Source organism: Solea senegalensis, linkage group LG11, assembly GCF_019176455.1.
Source record: "Solea senegalensis isolate Sse05_10M linkage group LG11, IFAPA_SoseM_1, whole genome shotgun sequence".
Taxonomy (NCBI): Eukaryota; Metazoa; Chordata; class Actinopteri; order Pleuronectiformes; family Soleidae; genus Solea; species Solea senegalensis.
Window position 1 is genome coordinate 23,818,701 of NC_058031.1, and position 23,241 is coordinate 23,841,941.

Consider the following 23,241-nt stretch of genomic DNA (forward strand, 5'->3'; position numbering starts at 1 on the left):
AACTGAATAAGTGAATAAAAAATAACTATAGAATAAACTTGAGACCTTAGATTCTGTCAAATGACATTTTTGTTGATAAGGTGTCTACTGTCTGTTTTAAAATACAAATAAATATGTTGTATATGTTGCAGTGTTTATGTCATTTAATTATTCACAGCATAAAACACAACTGTTACCAATATTTGCTTTGTTTCAATAGAAAAACAAATGAAAAGGTAAAATAAATGATAAAAAAGCTGAAAAATCACACAAACAGGTTTTAATTATTAAAAAAACTCAAACTGATTAATCAATTATAGTAGGTGATTCATAAGGTAATTGGTTAATATTTGCAGCTCTAAAAATATTAAATAGTAATAAAATCAAACAATGATCTGTGTTTCAGAATAAATAATCATTAAAAACATGTGTTTTAGAATAAATAATCATTAAAAACGTGTTAATCATCGTCGGCGTCATCAGAGGAGAACTAACGTGATGACGTCATGAAAACGAACACCTCCGCTGTGTCAGATGACACAAACACTTCCAGCTGGTGGTCGGTCTGTGTGCGCGCGCATGCGCGGTGCGGTCGGTTCGTCAGTATGAAGAGTGAATGGTAGCAGTGTCTGCTGCAGCAGAGGTAAATAAAAACATCTTTGCTTTTCCTTCACCTGCTCTGTGACGGATGAGTGAGCGCGCAGGTTCTCGCCTCCGCCTTGCGACATCAAACACGAAACTTTAATGTGCCGCCGCTACAGCAGCTGCTCTGCTCAGGCTAGCTGTTAGCCGCGTTAGCTTGTGACACTGAATAGAGAGGAGACACGGCTCCGTTTAACAACACACACGAGCTCAGCGGCTCCTGCGCATGCGCACCATACTAACATCCACCTATAACAACAAAGTGCGCAGTGTTCGCGTGTTTGTATGTGACGCTAACACAGTTCGCAGCGTTAGCATGTTAGCTACTGTCAGAAATCTCCGAGTTACTCCGGAGGGGGCGGGGCGAGTTTTTGTTTAGGTTTTGACTGACAGTAGAAGCGTCCAATGACAAGTGTGAACGAGCGGCCCACGAGCCAATCAGAGTGTATGACAGAGAGCGCTTACACAGCAGATGAGAGGAGGCGTTTTCTGCAGCTGACGTGGAAAATTCACTTCATTTTCAAAACAAAATCATCTGAAAGAAAATATTGTTAAAAGTCCAGTGTGTAATATTTTGTGGCAGAAATTGAATCTACTACCTATTATTGTTATTATTATAATAATTATTATAATAATTTTGATCACCGTACATGGAGAAGAGATAATATTTCACTTAAATAACTAGTTTTACTTTGACATGCCACAAGGGGCAGCTGTATCTTTCCTGTCTTTCCAGGACCTTTCACCTTTCACAGGAAATATTCTGAATGCTTGGTTACATGAACCACTCACTCTCCCACAACAAACCCCATAGAGAAAATCAGTGATTTCAGCCCGTGGGGACACAGAAGCTGCTGGTCTACTGCTGCCTCGTGTGGTCACTTTGTGTCACAGGTAAATCCAAACAAAGGTTTTTAAATTCAGAATTAAAAAAAATACAACATTTGAATTTAGTGATGGAGGCAGCAGTGGCTCAACAACTCCTGTGTTCTGTGACGTTAAAATCACTGATTTTCTCTATGGACTTTGTTGTGGGAGAGTGAGTGGTTTACAAAAATCTGTTTAACAGTGAGATAAAGACGTGAATATTATATTTTTCTGTGTGTGTGTATGTGCAGATGAAGACTCCTCCTGACAGGGCAGGAATCATATTTGAGGTTGGAGCACAGGTGGAAGCCCGAGATCGACAGAAGACCTGGTCTGAACTATTAAACCTCACACACAGATGTTTTCTTATTTTGTTTTTACCTCTGTGGTGTCTCTCTTGTCTTTCACTCCTTCACAGAGTTCTGTGCTGTTGTTGTTATTTTCATTGCAGGTACCCTGCTACGATCGAAAAGATCGATTTTGACAAAGAGCGAGTCTTGATCCACTACCGTCAGTGGAGCCGACGGCACAATGAGTGGTTTCACTGGAACTCGCCGTATCTGCGGCCGCTGGAACGCGTCAGTCTGAGGAGACAAGGCCGCAATCCTCCAAACTCTCAACCGGTACGTCCTTATGTCCCTACGTCCTTACGTCCTTACGTCTTTACGTCCTTATGTCATTACGTCTTTACGCTAACACAGGAACATTTTCTTATGTTAGATGTGTAACAACAGATTTCACCCACTTAATCAAAGTAACTAATACAGTCTGCATCAGCTACGACATCTTCAGCACACACACTGTAACACTGTAAATTTCCCCACTGTAGGACAAATAAAGGGCTGTCTTATCTTATCTTGAACATGTTCACGTCTTTATCTCACTGTTAGAAAGACTTTTCCAACAGGAAACTGAAGTTTGTAAACCACTCACTCTCCCACACCAAACTCCATAGAGAAAATCAGACATGTAAACACATTCCGACAAAGTAATAACAAAAAGGGACTTGTACTAACATTAAGGTGTCAACACATGCATTACCAAAAAATGTACAATATATAAAGATATTAACACTAGGACTACAAAAAATGAGTTAAAATAGAATGTGTTCATTGTAGACAGTTTGCAGAATATACACAATATGGGCTTGATATTTACTGTATAAATAAACCAAGGTTGAACATGAACAAGTATGAGTATATTGCACTTATGTAAATTTACAGTATATAGCACAGTATATTGCATGTGCCTTCTTAACATGTCGAAGATTTTATTAGCTGAGTCTTTTGTTAAGTGGCTTGAATCAGTTTTTCTTTGTGTCTCTGTTCTGGGCAGCAGGGGGCGCTCACAGCACAGTCAGCTCTGGTTATGTGTTAAAAAGCTGAACCATCCGTTAATAACTGACACGTCCACCTCTGTCTCCTCTCTCTGTGTCTCAGATGTTTGTCTCCGGGACAAAGGTCCTGGCCTGTTGGACCGACTGTCGTTTCTACCCGGCCAAAATCCTGCGGGTCAACAAAGATGGTGAGACTCACCTCGACCTTTGACACCTGACGGGTCACTGCGTTCCTGTGTGTTCTAATGTGTGATCACACCTAACGTCACGCTATGAAAATACGTCAAGTGTTTATGCAAAGATGCAGTAACAGTAATCTGACAAATCTGTGCTTTTGAACTGATTCACAAACTCCAAACCAAACCAAAAATGTGTGAATGCACCTTTATTCCCTGAACAGGAAGTTGACTCTGTGTGTGTGTGTGTGTGTGTGTGTGTCAGACTCGTACACAGTGCGCTTCTATGACGGCGTGGTCAGGACTGTGAAGCCCACCAAGGTCAAACCTTTCCAGGAAGTAAGAAATACTCATCCTTTGATTGGCTCCAAATAAATAAACCACACCTCCTGTTGATGCTCAGAGTTCTTCTCTTTTGTACGGAAACAGAAATCAAAGTCGGAGAAGAGTGCCGTGGGAAGCGAGGGATGGGAGGAAGGAGAGAGTGAGGAGGAGCATGAGGAAGATGGAGGACAAGGAGAGGAAAGACAGGGGGAGAAGAAGGAGGAGGAGATGGAGGAGAAGGTCACATCAGAGAAGGAAAGAGCAGCAGAAGGAGAAGAGGAGGAGACGAAGAGGACGACAGAAACTTCATCCTCTCATCCACCAGCAAAGCAGAAAACAGACGACAGTAAGTCACATGATCTGTTTGAAAACATGCAAATCTGGTGGATGTATAGAATGGCTCATTATTTGGCAGTCAGTCCCTTGGAGGATTTACAGAGGAGCTCATTATTTGGCAGTCAGTTTGTTGGTGAATGTATAGAATGGCCCATTATTTGGCAGTCGGTCTGTTGGTGGATGTATAGAATGGCTCATTATTTGGCAGTCAGTCTGTTGGTGTATGTCTGGTCATTACCTTTAAGGGCTGTTGCATTGATAATCATTGTATTTATTGTATTGAAAATATTAACATTAGATACATTGATTAGAAGATCATGAAATTGACAAAATTGAATTTAAAAAAGTCACTTAACACTTCTTTAATAATATTTGTGTTATAGCAGAATTTGACCATATTTATAGTCAATGTGAAAGTGAAACAAATTTCAGTTTCAGGCTCTCTGTCCTTTTTTAACCGTGACCTTTACCCTTTCATTAAAAAGGTTGTTGTTTTTTATTCTCCACCGTCTTCATGAGTGTTGAGTGTTACCCGTTTCCTCTCAGTATCACACACACACACTGCTTCTCTGTCCAGATAAAAGCAGCGGAGCACAGAATCAGCCGATCACAACTGACTCCGCCCAGTCGACTGCTTTCAACTCCGCCCACATCAACAGAGGTGAATCTGAGTTAGGAAATTCAGCCGTGACACGTGTGTGGTCACAATAACAAAACTGTTACTGTTATTTATTTGTTTATTTATCAGGTAAATGTTTCTCTCTCTTCCCCAGACGTTCTTTTGGAGCGACAAGTTCACCTGCCAACCACGCACAAATTCAGCAGAGAGCCGTGTGAGTGCTGACACACTCACACACACACATTCGACATTCATGCCTTGAGGGGGACAATGCATTGACTTACATTCATTTCCTGGAGATTTACTCTAACCTTAACCACAATTACTACTGGCCTAATCCTAATCCTAACCATAAAACATATCTTCACCCTAAAATGTAGTCATTTACATTATGGGGACTTGCTTTTTCCCCATAATGTCCCCATAATGTGACTGTGTAAACAGGTTTAGGTCCCCACAACATTAGTAATACCTGGACACACACACACACACGCTGGTTTTGCATGCTTTGTGTGGACACTCACAGACATAATGCATTCCCTAGCTCCTTACCTAACCATCAAAATGAAATGCCTAACCATTGCATTAAGTCCCACAACTTAAGACCAGCCAACATGTCCTCAGATAGGTTTACTTGACAATTAGTCACAGCTTCACCAGTTCCTCAAAAAGGAGGTTCTTTCTGCCTCGTTAGAACCAGGTTTTGGTCTCCATGACTTCTGGTCCTGACAAGGTCAAAGACACACACACACACACACACACACACACTCACTGTCCGTCCGTCCTCTCTCAGTGTACAGAGTCATTAAGAACCAGCCTCCTCCCATCCTCTCCATTGAGTTGGACCACAATCCGTTCAAGTGTCCGGCACCGGACTGTACCAAGTCTTTCAGGAAGGCGAGTCTGCTTCACTACCACATCAAGTATTACCACTCTGACCAGCAGCTGGACGAGCGAGGCGGCGAGGAGGAGGCGCCGAGGTACACTCACCCTGAAACCTAAAGCCTTGAAACTGTGAGGGACAGACTGACATGTCCTCACACACACACACACACACACTCTGACTGTGGTCGTTGCAGGAGGAAGCGGTCGTCGTCTGAAGGAGGTGATCAGGCGTCAGAGAGGAAGCATGAGAACCAAAGTATCGTCTGTCATCATGATGACACGGAGCAAAGCATCATGGGAACAGGTAGGACACACACACACACAGGTGTTTGACTCAGGTTAGAGTCACCAACATGTCTGTCTCTGTCTGCGTCTGCCAGCAGAGGTAAAGAAGGATGTGGGGAGGGACAGGAGTGGAGGACAGAACAGGAAGGAGAGGAAGAACTTCCTGAGGGTCAAACTAAAGAAGAAGAAAAAAAAGAAGAAGAAGAAAAAGAAAAGTCAGTCTGGTGAGACACACACACACACACGTCAGATTAGAGGAACAATATGCAGTACCCCCATGAACACTAGAGGCACTAGACCCACTTTCATGATCTGGAATAATCTCGCCACATTTTTATTTACAAAATACAAATACAGTTGTTTAATATGGTTGTGTTTTAGAGTGGATGAACAGAAACTGAGACTTCTATTTTAAAAACTCTAAAGGTGTTTTTAGGCATGGCTGAACAGAAACAGAGTCTTTTTTTTTTGAAAATTGTGGGGTTATGCTTTATATTGGACAAACAGAATGTGAGACTTTTACTTTGAAAACTGCAGGGTTGGCATTTAATGTGGATGAACAGAAACTGAGACTTTTATTTTGAAAACTGTCGGGGCATTTTGAGGTGTGGTGGAACAGAACTTGAGACTTTATGTTATAGCGTGAATCAGCAGAATTGGTGGCTTTTACTTTGAAAACTGCAGGGTTGTATTTTAGCGTGGATGAGACTATTATTTTGAAAATTGTGGGGTTGTCTATTAGCGCAAATGAACCGAATTGGGGACTTTTAATTTGAAAAATGCAGGGTTGTATTTTAGCGTGGATGACCAGGAGACTTTTATTGTGAATTAGCTTTATATCCTGTTGTTCTGTTCATCGGTCACTCATCATTTCAAACTAACATAAACCTCGACTGAAACGACATTACAGATACAGTGTTTCCTGGTTTGTAAAGAAGATGATTGGCTGCTGGCTGAAGGGGACTTATGCCCCACCCCACCCCACCCTGACACGCCCCGTCATCTTTAGAGTTACCGGATCTGTCTCCTTCCTGTTACATGTCCCCTCTTCTGTGTTGTCAGGACTTGGCAGCAGTGACGATGAGAACGTGAACAAACCTCCGATTGCTGTGAAGCTTTCCCCCAGACCTGACGACACGCAGCCACAAGGTGGCGACACAAACAGATGTGAGCGTTGATTTACTGCAGACGTGCGTATCAAACATTCAAAGAGACTCGTCTCAAACGTCTGTCTCTTGTTTCAGTCGATGAAGGCAGCGACTGGTCGACGCTCACAGCAGAGAGTGGCGAGGACACGCCCTCTTGGCCTGTTGCTATGGACACAGACGAGTGTGAGGTGGTGAGGTGTGTGTGTGAGGTGAACGAGGAAAACGACTTCATGATCCAGGTAAAGACCACGCCCACTTCTGATGCAAACACAATCAGACATACAGAAAGCATTTCCTTCATTAAAGTGTGTGTGTGTGTGTGTGTGTGTGTGTGTGTGTGTGTGTCTCTGCAGTGCGAGTCATGTCTGTCTTGGCAGCATGGAACCTGTATGGGATTATATGAAGACAACGTCCCTCACAACTACATCTGTTACTACTGCAGACACACTGCAGGTGAGACATGACTGCACTAATCCCAACCATTCATGTTCCTGGGTTTAATCCTAAATATAAAAATCCATGTTCCCTGCTTTAATCCTGTTTTAAATAATCCAAGTTTCCAGGTTTTATTCCTGAATTTAAAAAATCAAGAATCCATGTTCTGGACTTTGATTTTAAAATACCTTTTTCCTATTTTTAATCCTAATTTTGAAATTCCATCTTTAATCCTGAATTTAAAAATCCATGTTTTCCGGTTTAATCCTGATTTAAATAATCCAGGTTTCCAGGTTTTCTTCCTGAATTTTGTTTTTTCCTGAAAAGTCAAGAATCCATGTTCTGGACTTTAATCTTGAATATGAAAATACCTGTTCCCAGGTTTAATCCTAATTCTTGAAGTTCCAGGTTTAATCCTGAATGTATAAATCTATGTTGCAGATTTTAATTCTGGAATTGTAAATGAATGTTCCCAGGTTTAATCCTGAATTTGAAAATCCAGGTTTTCAGGTTTAATCCTGAATTTAAATAATCCATTTTAGATTTGAATCCTGAATTTAAAGAATCCATGTTCCTTGGTTGAGGAATATAATATGGATATTTTTTCCATATTATATTTTATTATTTTATTATATTTCTTCCAGGTTGGAGGCGGTCTCTGTGCCTGCGATCGGAGCCTGATTTGCTGATATCTGGTCACATGTTCGGGCTGTCGTGTGTGAAGGAGAACTACTCTGAGATGAACTCGTCAAAGATCACACACACAAACCGTCTGATGTCTCACACTCACGGTCTCAGTCAGGTCCTCAGTGGACTGCAGCTGAAGATCAGCCTCTTACAGTGAGTTTGTTTCATCTTTGACTCGTTCACGTTCAGGTGTTTGTGTGTTTACTGTTTGTTTGTTTGTCCACTGTCCACGCAGCTCTCCGTCCCACCCTGATCTAAAACTGTGGAGGTTACCATGGAGATGGGAAGAGGAACCCAGACTGGCGCCCAGCCCAGCAGGAGAACCGGCTCTCAGTTATGTCAGCAGCGAGCACTGCTACCAGAAGCCTGGAGCATCATGGGAAAAAACAGAGGAGACACAGGAAGACAGTGGACACACGGTAACAGCTGAGCACATCGGTGTATAGATCAACGTAAACTACAGGGTTGTGTTTCAGTGTGGATGAAGAGAAACTTTTATTTTGAAAACTACAGGGTTGTATTTTAGTGTGGATGAATAGAAACAGAAAATTTATTTTGGGAACTACGGGGTTGTATTTTAGTGTGGACGAAAAGAAACCTTTATTTTGGAAACTACAGGTTTGTATTTTAGTGTGGATGAACAGAAAAATAAATTTTATATTGAAAACTACAGGGTTGTATTTTAGTGTGGATGAACAGAAACCTTTATTTTGGAAACTACAGGGTTGTATTTTAGTGCGGATGAACAGAAACCTTTATTTTGGAAACTACAGGGTTGTACTTTAGTGTGGATGAACAGAAACGTTTATTTTGGAAACTACAGTGCTGTGTTTTAGTGTAGATAAACAAAAACTGTGACTTTATTTTGAAAACGACAAGTTTGAATGTATACAGAATGCTCTTATTTGGGAATTTGTAGCGAGTGGTGAATCCAATGTCGCTTACACTTCCTGTCTGTTACTAAGCAACAATGACAGGTCATGCGACATGTGTTTTTTGCGTAGCAAAAATGCACATCTGTGTGGTTTTCTGTCTTTAGTGTAAACAACAATTATGGTTGTGGGAGGAGCTCAAATATGTGTGTGAATATATATATATATATATATATGTATATATATATATATACAGTATATATCTGTGAGGTCGTTCAGTGCTGTGAATAAAACAACAGTGGGAGTGAAGTGAAAACAAAGAAGCTGCTCCTCATCTTCGCTGCTGTTGCTATGATACCACTGTGGAACTATTTTTACCTCAGAGTGTGAACGCAGTGAACACACACTAAGCTCTGTGTGTGTGTGTGTAGGACATAAAGACTGAAGATGGCGACAGACACGTGACCGACACGACCGCGGACGATTGCAGAAACATGGTGGCGGCAACCTTCGCAGAGGAGCGCAGCCATGGCGATTTACGCAACGTCAAGACAGAGCGTCACACACACACGGAACACAGGAAACACACACACAGCGGGACACACACACCTGTGACACACGAGTGTGAGCTGAACCTGCTGGAACACGTGGAGTCTCTTCAACAGCAGATCAGTGCGAGGATGGATGTGATAGAGAGAGAGCTAGACGGTAACACACACACACACACACACTTCAAACAGACTTTTCCAACAGGAAACTAAAGTTTGTAAACCACTCACTCTCCCACACCAAACCCCAGGGAGAAAATCAGTGATTTTAACATCACACACACAGGAGTTGTTGATCCACTGCTGCCTCAATCACTAAGTTCAAATGTCTTATTTTGTAAAATTTGGCATGGGAAATCCTGTGTTCAGATTGACCTCAGTGACACAAAGTGACCACACGAGGCAGCAGAGGACCAGCAGCTCCTGTGTCTCCATGAGCTAAAATCACTGATTTTCACTTTGGTGTGGGAGAGTGAGCGGTTTACAGACTTCAGTTTCCTGTGTGGAATCACTAACATCTAATCATAATAATCTCTCCCTCTCTCTACACCTCTGTTTCTCTCCCTCCCCCTCTCTCTCTCTCCCCCTCTCTCTCTCTCTCTCTCTCTCTCTCCAGTCTTGGAGTCCTGGTCCGACCTCTCAGGCGAGCTGGAGCCTCCCGACCCTTTGTCCCGCCTCCCGGAGCTGAAACAGCGAATCAGGCGGCTGCTGTGTGACCTCTGCACCGTGCGACGCCTGTCGTTCTGTCACTGACACACACCTCCCTCCTTCACCTCTGAACTCTGTGACCTGGGAGGTTACTGACAGAGAGATGGACGAGACCAGATCACTGACTGTTGTCAGAGAAAACTGTTTCACTGGCAGGACAGCGCCCCCTGTGGTGGTCGCAAAAGAGGACTTTTTTTTTTTATAAAATGACTGAACAGGAGATTTTTAGTATTTAAATTTCACAAAGGTACAAAACAAACGCTTCCATCATGATGCCAAGACTGCTTTGATTTTTGTTTGATTTTGTTTAAAAGAGATTTCTGTTGTGTTCTGTGAATCAAGTGTTAGGAGCTAAGGCTGAACTTTAGTGCATGCAGCTAACCAGGCTAACGGTCTTCCTGCTGTGCAATAACATAACCACACTGACATCTGAGCAGCACTTTGTCCCAAATATGTTTCTGTCGCTCGACTGTGTCATTGAAGGGATTTTTGTTTTGTTTTGCTTTATTTCAGATTCATGTTGAAGCTCATCCTTTAATTTTTAACCAAGCGTTTTTTTCTCTATGACAAAACATTTTAAAGCTCACGCCACATGGTCGTTCTCTGACACGACAAACACAAAAACAGGCTTGTGTGTAAATATTCTTTTTTTTATGTGACTGTAAAAAAAAGCTGCAGATTTATTTTGATAGATTAAGACGAGCTTCTGTTTATGAAGCTGCAGGAGAGTTTTAGTGAAGAGTGGAGATTTGTTTAAAGAAAGTGTTGAGATTTGTTGTAAAACTCAAAATATTTCACTGAATTAAATAATAAAAAATACATTTCTCGAAACGTCACTTTTTTTAATCCTCTGATGCCAAGTCCTGAAGTTATGCATAATATTTAAGTTATGATAACAGTATTATCATAATATTTAAGTCATGATAACTGTATTGCAACGTTTAAATCACTTTAAGTGTTAAGTGTTTTTAAGTGTATTCAGTGCAACTTAATATTGGCTTGCTCCATCCATATTTCACCTTAGGCAGCGCTATAGAGCCCTGGCGCAATGCACGGGCCTGAACACTATGACAATTACGCATTTTCGCCACACCTGAGTTTTTATGCACGTTGCCTCAAAGATGATCGCAAAGCCACCAATATAATATAATAATAATCTAAAGAGAAACGGTACCTGCCCTAATTATTTCATCTGCTGGGCTCATTTAATGTAAAGTGTCTCCATCTAGTGGAGCAGAGAGGTTATAATATCGCTATAATGAATTCGTAAATACAAACGAAACACATGAAAAAAATCAAATAAAGTATGAAAAAAACGCAGAAATTGATAGAATTTTTCTCATGTAATTTTTGGTCACGTGACCGCGGAAGCAGTGTCCTGTTATTTGCGTGGCTCCGCCCTCCGTTACTGTCCGCGTGCAGCTGTAGCTCACACGCACACAGAGAGACACTCACGTCAACAACTTCTCCTGCGTTCACACAGTGAACCGATTAACCAGCGAAACTAACCAGCTAAACTAGTCGTTGGACTAATAGAGGAAGTGAAGTTAGCCTCTGGTGCTGGCGGCTGCTGACGGTGAGTTGCTAACTAACTGCGGCTACCGGTGAGTTTTAATTCATTACTGCCACCATTCGTCAGCTAATGAGCAGCTAACGTTAACTCTATCTGTGTATGTGAACGGTTAACAGAGTTAGCTCTGTTAGCAAGATGTTCTCCTTCTGTATGGCGACAGTATATTAGGTTACAGGTGCGTGTGTGTGTACGTGCGCGCCATGAGCTCATCCGTAGCAACGGTTGCTAAGGCTGAGCTGTCTGTCTGGTGCTTACATTAGCATCCCAGCTCATTAATTAAGAGGAAGCAGAGTTTAGCACCGATTTTAGGTTAGCGTGTGTGTATGTGTGTGCGTGTGTGTCTTTGTGAGGACCATGTTTATAAACCACAGGAATAAGGACACTTTGGCTCAGTTTAAAATGACTGTTTTTCTTTGGTTGAGACCTGTTTTTTTTAGGTTTAGAATTAGGGCTCGGTTGAGGATTAGGTGATAGTTAGGTTCGTGTGTGAGGGTCCTGTGTGTGTTCTTGTGCTTGCTCCCTCTTTACATCTTTCTGTCATAAACTTTGACCTTGTCGGGACCAGTAGTCCTCACGGAGACCAAAACCTGGTCCTAATGAGACAGAACCTAATTTCTGAGGAATTGGCTAAGATTGGAATTGTGATTAGGTCATGGTTAGGGTTAACCGTTAACTGGTTATGGTTCAGGTTAATGATAAGGCTTTGTTTAATCTGTTCAAATGAATGGATGTCAATGCAGAGTCCTGTGTTTGTGAGTGTGTGTGTGTGTTCGAGTGTGAGTGAGTGTGTGCATGTGTGTGTGCTTGTGTGAGTGAGTGTGGGCGATCATCACAGAAACATCCTCAGACCTGCACCTCACTGTTTTCGTCACATGTTAAATTCATCTATTAATCGATTTTAAGGCATGAGCATGAAGACAAAAACATTGTGATTTATTTTTAATCTCCACCCACACACACAGTGTCGTGTCGTGTCGTGTTGTGTAACACAGTGAGCCTGAGTGATGCTGGACTTTCAGGGCCAATATTGATGTTCGGAAGTTTTAAAAAAAATCACTATATTGGCAGATACATACTGTTGGCTCCAGGATCTGAAAACACATAAAAATAACTTTAATGAGGATTCACAGTGTTTTGTATCTGTGGAAAAATCAGTTCAGTTCTGCTCCGACTGTTTCCCTGCACCTGAAATATCCAAAACTCTCCACTGAAACAGCAGATGTTGACTGTGAACGTGACGTGTTCACTGTTTGTAGGTCATTGTAGCTTCACACTCACTTCATCTGTTTGGGTCAAAGCCAAAATCACCCGAGGGAAGGTTCGACATCAACCAGAGAGCCACTCACACAGGACTCTGTATTGATTTCCATTCATTTAGTTCCTGAGAAATGAGGTTCTGCCTCATTAGGACCAGGTTTTATGTCTCCATGAGGACTACTGGTCCTGACAATGTCAGTGTTTATGAAAATGTCCTAAAGAGATAACAAATACAAGAACACACACACACACATAACTGGGTTACTGCCATTCGAGATCACTGACTGTTTCCATTAGATTAAAACACACACACACACACAGGAAATATGTCTTATTTTTGTCCCTCACTTGTCTCAAAGGTGTGTCTCACTAAGTTGACGGACAGTACATCAGTGGTCCCATGATGGAGGAGCTTCATGACGTCCAGCTGACTGAGATCAGACCACTGCTGACGGGGCAGGTGAGGGGGGCGGAGCTCAGTCTGGGCCAATCTTCTGTGTTTACATTCGTACGTTAACTGTAAACACATGAGGTTGTTTACATTTTGTTTCCTATCGTCCATCAGTCTTTAGTGAACTCAATCAGGAGGTAGTCATATATTGAATAGCCAGCAGGGGGCAGCTCTGCTGTGAGGAGTTCAGATTGATGTGAATCTATGAATGTTTTGGAAAAATTGAATCTCATCCTGGATCAAAACTGAATTCATTCAGTATTATTAATATAGCCATGATTAATCTGTTTCTCTGTGTGTGTTTTTCTTCAGAGTGGTAGAAATCTTCAGGATTTTGACTGTCAGGTATGTTCATCACTGTCACACACACAGTCAACTCCAGAAAGATTTCATCATCATCAAGGTTTTCAGTGGCTCTTTCTGTTTGTGTTTCCGCACTGGCCAATATGACCAACAGAGGCTTGTTTTGCGTGAATGGGTTGAAGTCTGCCATCTCATATTGCTTGTTTCTGTTAGAAAGAACTTTTTCACTCTCCAACACCAAAATCCATAGAGAAAATCAGTGATTTTAGCTTGCATGGACACAGGAGCTGCTGGTCCTCTGCTGCCTCATGTGGTCACTTTGTGTCACTGAAGTAAATGTGAATGAAGATTTTAAAATGGCAAAGTGACAAAATAAGACATTTGAACTTAGTGATGGAGGCAGCGGTGGGTCAACAACTCCTGTGTTCAGTGATGTTAAAATCACTGATTTTCTCAATGAGGTTTGGTGTGGGAGTGATTGTGAAGATCCATAAATAAATCTGTCAGGTGATTCGCAGTCAGTTGATTAATCAAATTAGTCTGTGACACCTCAACCTCGGTATGAACCATATGACCACACCAGGCTGCTGCTGCTGCTTCACATGACACAGCATTGTTCAGCACCAGTGACTCAGCAGATCCACGTTCCACAGTTAGAATGTGGTGCTTTTATGAATGTTATTTTCATCATACATGATTGATCAGTGAGTAGCTGTCTTCTTCACGCATGTTCAGAAGGAGGTCGACTCTCTGTGTGTTGTTCACAGTAATGAGAGTGTTTTTTTGTTTGTCGCTCAGGAGCACGATGTGGAGACGGCCCACGGCGTCCTGCACGTCACCATGAGAGGTGCCGTGAAGAGCAACCGACCCACAATCCTCACCTACCATGATGTCGGACTGAACCGTGAGCTCACTTCACTCAGAGCTAACACCACAGGTTACCAGGTTACAGCAACCTAAAGTTAATGTGTGTTTTTACTGTGTGTGTGTAGACAAGTCGTGCTTCAACACCCTGTTCAACTACGAGGACATGCAAGAGGTGACTCAGCATTTCTCAGTTGTGCATGTTGATGCTCCAGGACAGCAGGAGAATGCTCCAGTCTTCCCCACAGGGTAACGCACACACACGCACGCACGCACTCACACACACACACACACACACACACAAAGACCAGTTATGTATGTCATCTGTGTGTGTACAGGTACCAGTATCCCTCCATGGATGAACTGGCTGAGATGCTTCCGTCTGTCCTCACACAGCTACAGTGAGGTTTACACACACAGAAACACACACACTGTGACTCAAATATGAGTGTCATGTTCATCACCTCAATTTACAGTTTAGCAGGATGAATTCAGCCACACAATTCACTGTGTGTGTGCTTGTGTGTGTCAGTGTACAGACTGTGATTGGGATCGGTGTTGGAGCTGGAGCTTACGTCCTCACCAAACTGGCTGTAAGTAAACAAAGCTGCTGTGATGATGACGGCTGCTCATGTCTGACCATCGACTGCTCATGTCTGACCATCGACTGCTTTGCTTTTAACTATATTTTAATAGATCTACATATAAAAAAATAAAATATAGTTAAATAGCTATAACTTGTGATTTGAGTATCTTATGGTAACGTGTAGCTAACATTACCTAACATCGTGACTCTGGACTTTTCCGATTAGCTGGAACTTTAGAGGGGCGGGGCTTCTAGAGAGATTTTTTTCCTTTTGAACAAAAGCAACAAATCTAGTGACTAATCTAGTTAAAATGATTGTTGTTTCAGCTGAAGAAGCCAAGTCTGGTGGAGGGTTTACTTCTGATCAACATCGACCCCTGTGCAAAGGGCTGGGTGGACTGGGCTGCCTCCAAGGTAACACACACACCAATGGCACTTTTCCACTGTACAGTTCCAGCTCGACTTGACTCGGTTTGGTGTTATTTTCTATGACTTTATCGTACCTCCTCAGGTTTGGTTTACATAGTTTCATAGTTTTCAGTTTTCATGTCTCATTGTTTCTCTTCTCTTCTTTTGTTTGTGACAGCTGAGCGGCTTCACAAGTAACCTGGTCGACATCATCATGGGACACCACTTTAGCACTGTGAGACACACACACATACAGACACACCCACACACGCACTCAAGCACGCACACACGCAGACACACACACACACACACTCACACACACACACAGATTGACATAGGGGATAAATGTATGCACATTTCATGTCAGTTTCCTTCTGTCACTCAAATAGACACAATTATTAATATTAATATTTAAGCAGGAATAATACTTGATTGAAATGAAAATGTCCTGTCAGACAGCTGTACACAGAGCTTATACAACACATTCAAATAATTTAAAATATACATAAACTAATGTGAAATCACATAATCAGAAAGATGTTCAATAAAATGAATAAAGTTAAAGTAAAACATCTACATTCAAATGTCTCTGCCTCCAGTTCATATTAAATGTTTTAAAAAGTCTGTGACCTGTGACCCGTGTGTAGGAGGAGCTGACAGAGAATCAGGAGATCATCCAGACGTACAGACTGCACGTGTCTCAGGATATTCCTCAAGAAAACCTGGCTCTGTTCTACAACAGCTACGAGAGGTACGACGCCCCCCTGTGGCCAGTCATGTTTTACTTAGGAATCCCCCGACCTTCTGTTTAGACACATAAATACTTACATATATAACATATCATTTTTAATGTGTAAATATAAGTGGTAAAGCCTTCTGTGTGTTATCTACCTTCATGTGAGGAGAAAACACTAAAAACAACAAAGTTAAAGTCTTAACTAAATCATGACGACCTAGAACAGACGTGGGCATTTTACAGCCTGCGGGTCCGACAGGGATGGCCAAAGGGCCATATGTGGCCCGCGGGCCGTGCAATACAACTGTGTTGCTTTTATTTTGAAAAGCCTGACGTATGGACGCACATGTCTGCGTCTGTCTGCACAGTGACAGGTGATGCAAGCCAGGCCAGCCCTGACCCCCTAAAAGTGAAGAAAAGTTAATTCCGAAGGGCTCGTTTTCAACAAGACATGGACTGCTAAATATTTCTTTACAGGCGTCAAAGGTAACGCTGTGTGTTTGTGGTACACAAGTCGCTGTGTTTCAGGATTACAATCTGAAACGCTACTACGTGACCAAACATGAGGAGAAATACAAGAACCTATCTGATGAAGAGCGCGCAAAGGAGTCGGAGGCAGCCGATATGGAAGACAACGTTAAGAACGATGTCTGTGGTTCTTTTCTTCTACAGGAGTTATCATTATCTTCCTCCCTGTTTATTATCTTATATCTAACCAGCGAAGCTCCGGCACTCGTATGTGAACTCGTCCGGTGTGATTGCAGCATTAGTGTCTGTGTGTGTGTGTGCGCGCGCTCTGTGTATGTTCACTGCACTACACCACAGTAGTATAGTATAATAGTATTCATTATATAGTGCAGTAATTTGATATTTTCAATAAAGTTGGTTAGTAATTGTGTGTTTGTAGGCTGCCCAATTTACAGCAAAACAATACAATTTACTGCTTTTTTAGATAAAAGAGGTAAAATTAAATTAAAATTAATTCAAATTTGGCGCAGCCCTCAACAATATTTTCTGTTTCTCATGTGGCCCCATGGGGAAAATAATTGCCCACCCCTTACCTAGAATATGCAGCTCCCCCTGGTGGCACTTGACAGTAAATCACTAGGACCATACGTTTGTGAGCTCATGTGAAAATGTTAACAACCTTCTCCGTAATTACAATCTTCACAATTATGTAATAATCCACCAGATTAACTAAATGTGTGTTTGTGTGTGTGTTAGTCGTGAAGAGTTACAGATAGAGCGACCTGTTCCTGGTATGAATGAAAACACCGTCGTCACACTCAGGTACCCTTCTTTATTCATTATTGTATTATTATGAGAGCGAGAGATTTCTGCTGACTCATGACTGTGTGAAAGAGAGATTTCCGCTGACTCATGACTGTGCGCGAGAGAGAGATTTGTGCTGACTGATGACTGTGTGAGAGAGATTTGTGCTGACTCATGACTCAGTGTGTGTGATTTGTGCTGGCTCATGACTGTGTGGTATTTGTGCTGACTCGCGACTGTGAGAGAGATTTGTGCTGACTCATGGCAGTTTGTGGTATTTGTGCTGACTCATGACTGTGCGAGAGAGAGAGATTTGTGCTGACTCATGAGTCAGTGTGTGTGATTTGTGCTGGCTCATGACTGCGAGAGAGAGCGAGAGATTTGTGCTGACTCATGACTGTGTGTGTGTGATTTGTGCTGACTCATGGCTCTGTGTGTGTGTGATTTGTGCTGACTCATGGCTCTGTGATTTGTGCTGACTCATGTCAGGTGTCCTGCTCTGCTGGTGGTTGGAGACTCGTCACCTGCTGTTGATGCAGTGGTGAGAGTGAACTGTTGTTTATTTAATGACATAAAAACTGAAAACACGCTTTTTATCCACATGTTATTGTTATGATTTATATCCTGATATAAAAGATCAGTTTAAATTAAAAATGGCTGTACATTGTGAACGTCCTTGAATTATTAATAACTTTTATAATGAATGAATTAATCTGTTTCCATGACAACTGATACTGTGTCATTGTGATGTCGTTGTATGTGTTTGTGTGTATTCATTTGCAGGTGGAGTGTAACTCCAGACTGAACCCGACCAAAACTACACTGCTCAAGGTGTGTGTCTCTGTGTGTGTGTGTGTGTGTCTGCTCTTTTCTTTTCTCTCATGTTTTCAATAGAACGGTTTCTTCTCTTCAGTTGTTTTTTGTCACCTGACTTTGTTGTTTGTCTCTCTAAGATGGCGGACTGTGGAGGACTTCCTCAGGTGGTGCAGGTAAATCTGACTCACTTCCTGTCTCATAATCTAACAGCACTTTACATTCTTGCCTTTTAGACTGTTCCACGCTGATTATTTATGTTGTTTTCTTCTCCGTCCTCAGCCTGGAAAGCTCATCGAGGCTTTCAAGTATTTTGTTCAGGGGATGAGCTACAGTGAGTATCAGTGAGTGAGTGAGTGAGTGAGTGAGTGAGATTCACTCTGTGTTACAGTCATGTTTACACTGACAGAAAACTTTTTTATAATGAAAGTTATTCATCATCAAAACCTGATTTATTATGAAATTATTAAGAAATCACTTGAATTAGGTGTGTGTGTGTGTGTGTGTGTGTTTGTGTGCAGCCCTGGTTCACTAACTGTAAGTCACAGTTTGCAGTGTTGGTGTCCAGTTGTGTACATGTTTTCTGTGTGTGTGTGTCTGTGTGTGTCTTCTGTGTTTTTTAAATCTACAGTTACTACTCCTCCTCCTCCCTCTCTTCTTCTTCTCCTTGTCTTTGTCTCCAGTCCCTCATGTTGTGTTAAACCACCTGAGCAGCCAATCAGGTATCAGGATTTTTACACACACACACACACACACACACACACACACTCACTCCTTATGTTCATGTCCGCTCCCTCTTTGTCTGACGTGTGAAATCAATTAGGTGTGTGTGTGTGTGTGTGTGTGTGTGTGCTCTTGGTTTATCATATTGAATCATTCTGCCCCAAATCTTAATTTATAATTACAACCAGTTTGGCTTCTAAAAACTGATTCAATCTCAGAATGAGGCGAGTCTTTGAAAGGCCCCGCCTCCCCAAGCTTTTCAAAGAGCTGTAAATCACAGCCTTAGACTCATTGTTACATTTGAATCTTCACTGTCCATGATTGAAATCTCTTCTGATTGGACAGTGAACTCACACACATACATACACACACACACACTCATGTCTCTGTGTCTCCCTCTAGTGCCCTCAGTTGGTATGACCCGGCTGGTTCGCTCCAGAACTCACTCAACCTCCAGTGTCAGCTCCACTGACGGCAGCCGGAGCCGCAGTAACACCAACTCACAGGCAGAGGGCGCCGCCTCTGACGTGACGCCACCGCTCAGCTCGTAGACGTCCAAGTAGGACGTTCTCCTCCTTCTTCTTCCTCCATCTTAACTCCTCTCCTGCCGTTTCAGTCGTAAAACGTTCTTCCCGAACCTCGGCGGCCATTTTGGCTCGGGTTTGCGTAGGACACTGATGTGGTTGCTGTGGTAACGATGTAGGAGTTAGTCCACAGTTGTTGTTTGTGTTTTGTTTTTTTTCTTCACTTCAGGCCTGATCCTTTCTTCTTCTTTATTATTAATGTGCTTTTATTTTGAAGGAACAGTTTCACCAAAACACTTTTCTTTTTATGTCGCTCACTCCTCTTCTTTCTCTCCCTGTCTTCTCTTATCTTTTCCTACTTCCTTCCCCTCCCTCCTACTTTCTCCTGCTTCAGTTCTTCTCTCCCTCCTTATTTGTCTACCTCTCCCTCCTTCCAATTTTTTCTCTGCTTATTTCCTTCTTCCTCTCCTCCTCTTCTTCACTCCATGATTATAAAACTCTCAAACTTCTCGTTAAAACTATTTGTTAAATATTGAACTAATTCATTTTCTTTGTATTTATTTAGTTTTTACATCAAAGTCGATAAAACTAAGATCAAAGGAGCTGATTATTGGTTATTAACTGTAACCAGCACTCACTCATCACAGCTCTGCTGTAACTGTAAATCTTGTCTCTTCCGTGGTTTCCATGGTAACGACAGCATGCTGCTCGTGGTGACAACTGTTCAGTGACTGTCGTCGTTCGTGTTAAACAGCAGCAGCTGATGTCACTCCCTCATCCCAGAGCCAATCTCTGAGCTGTTAGTTTCCGTGATGACATTTATTATTGATTATATCAGATTGATGAGCCGTGGTCATGTGACGTCGCGCACATGTGTGCTCAGAGAGGACGATGCTGCCCCCTGCTGGACGACTTTAGGAACAGAGAAGGAAATAAAGGTCGATTTGACGTTTATTCGAAAGCAAAAAAAAAAAGTTTTTTCCCCCGAATCATAAAATGCTTGAGAAATGTTTAAATATTTCTGCGTTTGATTGTTTAGGAACTTTAACTGTAAATCTGCTACTGCTCAGTATTTATTCAGACGTTTGTTGTTTTTGACTTTTAATGGAAACAGTTTGTTATGAAATAAAGTTTGTGATCTATAACCAGGTTTTTTTTAAATCTCTTACTTTACAGACGAAACAATACGACATGAACTTCCCTCACTTAACAAATTAAAAGTCACTTTCTCTTCTTTTTTTTTTACAGTTTTAACATCACAATGAAAAGTCTGTATTTTTTTATTCAAAAATTATACATTTACATGTCACATTTTTACATAGTTTTGCCTCCAAAACACTGAGTCACTGTGGTGTGAAACAAGACACGAGACATTTATCTGGCTGACAAACAAGAGGGCGGGGCTTAGCAGGATTCAGCTGGCAGGGGGCGCTATGGTCTTACTGCAGAGTCGAGCGAGCAGTCCGGCCATCTGCAGCAGAGAGTTCACGCCTTCAGCCACACGCATGTGAGTATAACCGATTTCCTGCAGGGGGGAAGAGACGTCACTTTTCAGAATAAACCTCTCAGATTTTCTTTGTGTAAATGAAAATACAACCCTGCAGTTTTCAAACTAAAAGTAGTCTGTTTCTAGCCTCCACACTTAAATACAACCAATCCATGCTAAAACACAGTCTGCAGTCAAAATAAAAGTCTCACATTTTCTTTGTCCAACATACAATACAGCCAGTTTTCAAAATAAAACACTCAAATGTCAAAAGAGTTTGTTTGTCCATATTAAAACAAAATAAGCAGTGTGGACTACAGGTGTAACTAAAGCAACAGTGGTGTGTTTTAAACCTGGAGCTCCGTCCCACCTTAATGAACTCCAGCTTGAGGAACTCGGCCATGTTGAAGGTCTTACAGACCCTGAAGATGTTCCCGATGACGTCCTCTGGAGAGTAGCCCAGCGACCACAGCTGCTCCACCACCTTATACGCCTCGTCGATGTTTCCCTCCACACAGTGTCCCAGCATGCTTTTCACCAGCAGGGGGTGTGGCTCGTCGCACACCTTGAACACATTCTCGCTGCTGATGTAGCCAAAGCCAGAGTGTGTGGACTGCAGGTTGTTCAACGCCTGAACAATACAGACAAAAGAATAAAGGATCAGGTGGGAAAAAGACGACGGGGCGACCGAGGTGAGTGCCGGACTCCGCCCCCTCACCTGTCTCATGTCTCCCTGGGCGGTGAAGATGATGGCCTCCAGCCCGTCATCGGACACGGACAGACGTTCCTTCTCCACCACGTCCTGCAGCCGCGCGAGGATCTGACCGTCCGTCAGTTTGGAGTAACGCAGCACGGCGCAGCGCGACTGGATCGGCTCGATGATTTTATCGGAGGCGTTGCAGGCAAGAGCGAAGCGAGTCGTCTTGGAGTAGATCTCCATGATCCTCCGGAGAGCCTGCTGAGCTCCATCTGTCATACTGAGAGAGGAAGACGACGGAGGCGAGAAAACATGTGACGTTAGTAAACCACTCACTCTCCCACACCAAAGTCCGCTGATGTTTAAATCAATGATTTGTTGATCCACTGCTGCCTCCATCACTAAGTTCAAATGTCTGATTTTGTCACTTTGTTCAGATTGACCTCAGTGACTTAAAGTAACCACACGAGGCAGCAGAGGACCAGCAGCTCTTGTGTCCTGACAGTCAAAGCCATATTTTGTCTATGGACTTCAAGTTTAAGTTTTACTGTGAAAGGTCACAGGCAGGAAGTGATGTCATGATGGTCTCACCTGTCGGCTTCATCCAGGATGATGATCTTGTGTCGTCCTTTGGGCAGCGTGACTTTCTGCTGAGCAAACATCTTGATCTTGTTCCTCACGGTGTCGATTCCCCTACACACACGCGCACAGACACACGTCAGTGGACACAGAGTCAAAGTTATACTGATGATGCCACAGTGAATGCCTTTTTTGATTGTTTCTCTTTATATTTCCCATTTGTCAGATTATGTCCTGTTCCTCAGTTTACAACCAGTTCCTCAGATTATGTCCCTATTGCTGAGTGTATTTCCTCTTCCTCAGACTATATCCTCTCAGATAATGTCCCTGTACCTGAGATTATGTCCCCTTTGCTCAGATTACGTCCCTCTCACCTGTCGTTGGAGGCGTTCAGCTCCAGCACGGCGTCCTTCATGGACGCTCCCAGCAGAGCTCGGGCCAAACACAGGATGCTGGTGGTCTTTCCTGTTCCTGGAGGACCTGCAGTCACATGACCTCAGATTACATTCTTCAGTATGTGTGTGTGAGTGTGTGTGGTCACGGACCTGCTATGATTGTGTGTATGCGCGCACCTGCTATGATGATGTTAGGAACGTTTCCCTCTCTGGTAAAAACCTCCAGGCGGCTCACCGTCTCCACGTTCCCCACGATCTGATTCAGTTTCACGGGTCGGTACTTCTCCACCCACGGCAGCTCATAGGAGCCTCCGGAGCTTTTAGACGGACCCTCCCCGGCCTCCGTGCCCGCCTTCGGGCCGCTCTCCGCCGGCCGCTTCTCACTTTCATTCTCCGCCATCTCCACGTCCATGACACCGGTGTGTTCCGCTGCTTCAGCCCGCCAACAGACTCCCCTTCGCCGGCGACCGCGCCACAGCAAACTGACGCCTGATTGGCTGAAAGCGAATAGCAAAACATCTCGCGATATTTAGAATTAGACGTTCTCAGAACGCCGCCCCCGCTACCTTTGATTGGCTGCGGATAGAAGACTGCGAAACCTAATACTGCTATTGTCACATTATATACTGTATATATTATATACTCATTTTAAGTAACGTCTGTCTATGCACTCTAGTGGAACTATTGCTAAAGGACCGGAAGTCGTCATCGATACGGACTGACCTGA

The 23,241-nt window shown here is 42.8% G+C and overlaps 3 protein-coding genes across 7 annotated transcripts; 2 read left to right on the forward strand and 1 right to left on the reverse strand.

Moving 5' to 3' along the window:
- The first annotated feature begins 533 nt into the window (after positions 1 to 533).
- LOC122777679 (PHD finger protein 20-like) lies at positions 534 to 10,678 on the forward strand. Of its 3 annotated transcripts, none has more exons than XM_044039072.1 (18): positions 534 to 622; positions 1,740 to 1,819; positions 1,940 to 2,111; positions 2,928 to 3,012; positions 3,266 to 3,339; positions 3,430 to 3,670; positions 4,238 to 4,321; positions 4,434 to 4,493; positions 5,073 to 5,259; positions 5,359 to 5,468; positions 5,545 to 5,673; positions 6,512 to 6,616; positions 6,694 to 6,836; positions 6,951 to 7,050; positions 7,677 to 7,872; positions 7,955 to 8,138; positions 9,023 to 9,299; positions 9,756 to 10,678. In XM_044039072.1, exons 1-18 carry the CDS (start codon positions 596 to 598, stop codon positions 9,890 to 9,892), a joined length of 2,391 nt encoding a protein of 796 aa, XP_043895007.1. In that variant the 5' UTR covers positions 534 to 595; the 3' UTR covers positions 9,893 to 10,678. The 3 variants fall into 3 exon arrangements, with proteins under 3 accessions (XP_043895007.1, XP_043895008.1, XP_043895009.1); XM_044039073.1 differs by having other exon boundaries at positions 5,548 to 5,673; XM_044039074.1 differs by lacking the exon at positions 534 to 622 and adding an exon at positions 1,470 to 1,515.
- A 568-nt stretch (positions 10,679 to 11,246) lies between these two features.
- Positions 11,247 to 20,502, forward strand: LOC122777680 (protein NDRG3-like). 3 transcript variants are annotated; one of them, XM_044039076.1, is made up of 17 exons: positions 11,247 to 11,451; positions 13,037 to 13,137; positions 13,441 to 13,473; positions 14,230 to 14,335; positions 14,424 to 14,544; positions 14,634 to 14,696; positions 14,828 to 14,888; positions 15,209 to 15,295; positions 15,468 to 15,524; positions 15,937 to 16,040; positions 17,250 to 17,315; positions 17,787 to 17,838; positions 18,081 to 18,128; positions 18,251 to 18,286; positions 18,393 to 18,444; positions 18,794 to 18,832; positions 19,236 to 20,502. In XM_044039076.1, exons 2-17 carry the CDS (start codon positions 13,078 to 13,080, stop codon positions 19,382 to 19,384), a joined length of 1,134 nt encoding a protein of 377 aa, XP_043895011.1. In that variant the 5' UTR covers positions 11,247 to 11,451; positions 13,037 to 13,077; the 3' UTR covers positions 19,385 to 20,502. The 3 variants fall into 3 exon arrangements, with proteins under 3 accessions (XP_043895011.1, XP_043895010.1, XP_043895012.1); XM_044039075.1 differs by having other exon boundaries at positions 11,247 to 11,423; XM_044039077.1 differs by lacking the exon at positions 18,794 to 18,832 and having other exon boundaries at positions 11,247 to 11,423.
- rfc2 (replication factor C (activator 1) 2) lies at positions 20,498 to 23,097 on the reverse strand. The gene is made up of 6 exons (XM_044039078.1): positions 22,692 to 23,097; positions 22,494 to 22,599; positions 22,132 to 22,233; positions 21,562 to 21,820; positions 21,214 to 21,474; positions 20,498 to 20,882 (listed from the first exon to the last, which is right to left on the reverse strand). Exons 1-6 carry the CDS (start codon positions 22,924 to 22,926, stop codon positions 20,772 to 20,774), a joined length of 1,074 nt encoding a protein of 357 aa, XP_043895013.1. The 5' UTR covers positions 22,927 to 23,097; the 3' UTR covers positions 20,498 to 20,771.
- Between the last annotated feature and the right edge of the window lie 144 nt (positions 23,098 to 23,241).

Excerpts from the sequence above, each read along its gene's own strand:
- LOC122777679 (XM_044039072.1), top strand. The coding sequence starts at position 596 with ATGGTAGCAGTGTCTGCTGCAGCAGAG. Across the intron at positions 5,674-6,511 it reads GAAAAAGAAAAGTCAGTCTG|GACTTGGCAGCAGTGACGAT; the intron begins GTGAGACACACA and ends CTGTGTTGTCAG. Across the intron at positions 6,837-6,950 it reads AAAACGACTTCATGATCCAG|TGCGAGTCATGTCTGTCTTG; the intron begins GTAAAGACCACG and ends GTGTCTCTGCAG.
- LOC122777680 (XM_044039076.1), top strand. The coding sequence starts at position 13,078 with ATGATGGAGGAGCTTCATGACGTCCAGCTGACTGAGATCAGACCACTG. Across the intron at positions 14,336-14,423 it reads CCATGATGTCGGACTGAACC|ACAAGTCGTGCTTCAACACC; the intron begins GTGAGCTCACTT and ends GTGTGTGTGTAG. Across the intron at positions 18,833-19,235 it reads CCACCTGAGCAGCCAATCAG|TGCCCTCAGTTGGTATGACC; the intron begins GTATCAGGATTT and ends GTCTCCCTCTAG.
- rfc2 (XM_044039078.1), bottom strand. The coding sequence starts at position 22,926 with ATGGACGTGGAGATGGCGGAGAATGAAAGTGAGAAGCGGCCGGCGGAG. Across the intron at positions 22,600-22,691 it reads TCCTAACATCATCATAGCAG|GTCCTCCAGGAACAGGAAAG; the intron begins GTGCGCGCATAC and ends ATGTGACTGCAG. Across the intron at positions 21,821-22,131 it reads ATCCTGGATGAAGCCGACAG|TATGACAGATGGAGCTCAGC; the intron begins GTGAGACCATCA and ends TTCCTCTCTCAG.